At 43.5% G+C, this 1,088-nt stretch overlaps 1 protein-coding gene across 1 annotated transcript in view; it reads right to left on the bottom strand.

Moving 5' to 3' along the window:
* The window catches only part of LOC105556188, a 3,800-nt gene extending 2,824 nt beyond the window's left edge, over nt 1–976 (bottom strand). Inside the window, exon 1 of the mRNA XM_012003269.1 lies at nt 120–976. Within this exon, the coding sequence (XP_011858659.1) occupies nt 120–976 (857 nt within the window). The remainder of the gene's footprint in view (nt 1–119) is intronic.
* Between the last annotated feature and the right edge of the window lie 112 nt (nt 977–1,088).

Here is a 1,088-nt window from a genome sequence, read left to right as displayed (position 1 = left end):
CAGTGGATAATATGACTTGCGATATGAGGTGGTCATCGTGATGACCCTTGCTTGCGGTGCGAATATTTGAATTCGCCAATGCGTGCGTTTTGACTTCCGAACAATGCATAGCCACTGACCCTTCAGCGGTTTCTGAGTTCTTCTGCGATGGATTATCGGATTCCTTGTTTACCGATTGGTTGCTCTTCGTCTGCTCCATGTGTAAGAGAGTGTTGTGTGCCCTTGAGCACTTGCGACAAGTGGAGGACTTACAATCCTTTGAGTAGTGTCCTGCTCTTAGACAATTTATGCATAATTGTTTCCTTTTTATTTCCGCTAGCCGATCTTGGGCAGAAAGTTTCAAAAACTCCGCGCAGTCATACAAGCGATGGCTTTCCTTGCATAAGCTGCATCCCTGCGACGTAACTGCTGCTGCTATGACACGTTTGTCAACCTTCTTGTTTGTGTTACCTTTAGAGCCCACATCTGGCTTAGCCTTGTTGTTGTCCAGCATTTCCAGTGTGCGGCATCTCTCACTCAAGAATTTAAGAAATTCTTCGACGGTGGGCATGTGATCTGGCTCTTGCTGCCCTACCTCCTCTTCCCATGTGTGCTGGGTGTGATGATCGAGCTTACCTCTTGCTAGAAAAATGATTAAAGTAGCCCACTGATCTGTCGGCTGTTCTAATACTTCCAAAGCCTTAAGATGTGTACGAAGATGCATAATGAACTGTCTTAAAGACGTATGCTTATCCCTTGTTAAGCTTGGGAATTCCAAAAGCTTTGCCAAATGACTATTGATTATCAATCTCTTATTTCCATATTGACTTGTCATCAGATCCCATGCAACTTGATAATTTGCCGCTGATGTATTCAAACCACTTACGACTTGCAACGCTTCGTCCTTCAATGAGCTACGCAAATACTGAAATTTCTGCACGGATGACAACTTGTGATTCTTATGAATTAAAGATTCGAATGCATCTTTGAACAGCATCCATTGATCGTACTCACCTCCGAATACCGGCAATTTCAGAGTAGGTAATTTAATGTCAATATTACCTGGTCGCGTATGCGTTTCATTTTCTTGCCTTTGAGTCTGTTGTGCT

Source organism: Vollenhovia emeryi, unplaced genomic scaffold (assembly GCF_000949405.1).
Source record: "Vollenhovia emeryi isolate VEMERY1.0 unplaced genomic scaffold, V.emery_V1.0 DF940249.1, whole genome shotgun sequence".
NCBI classification, from domain to species: domain Eukaryota; kingdom Metazoa; phylum Arthropoda; class Insecta; order Hymenoptera; family Formicidae; genus Vollenhovia; species Vollenhovia emeryi.
The sequence above is the reverse complement of the archived record's forward strand: the minus strand, read 5'-3'. Positions and strand labels throughout refer to the sequence as shown.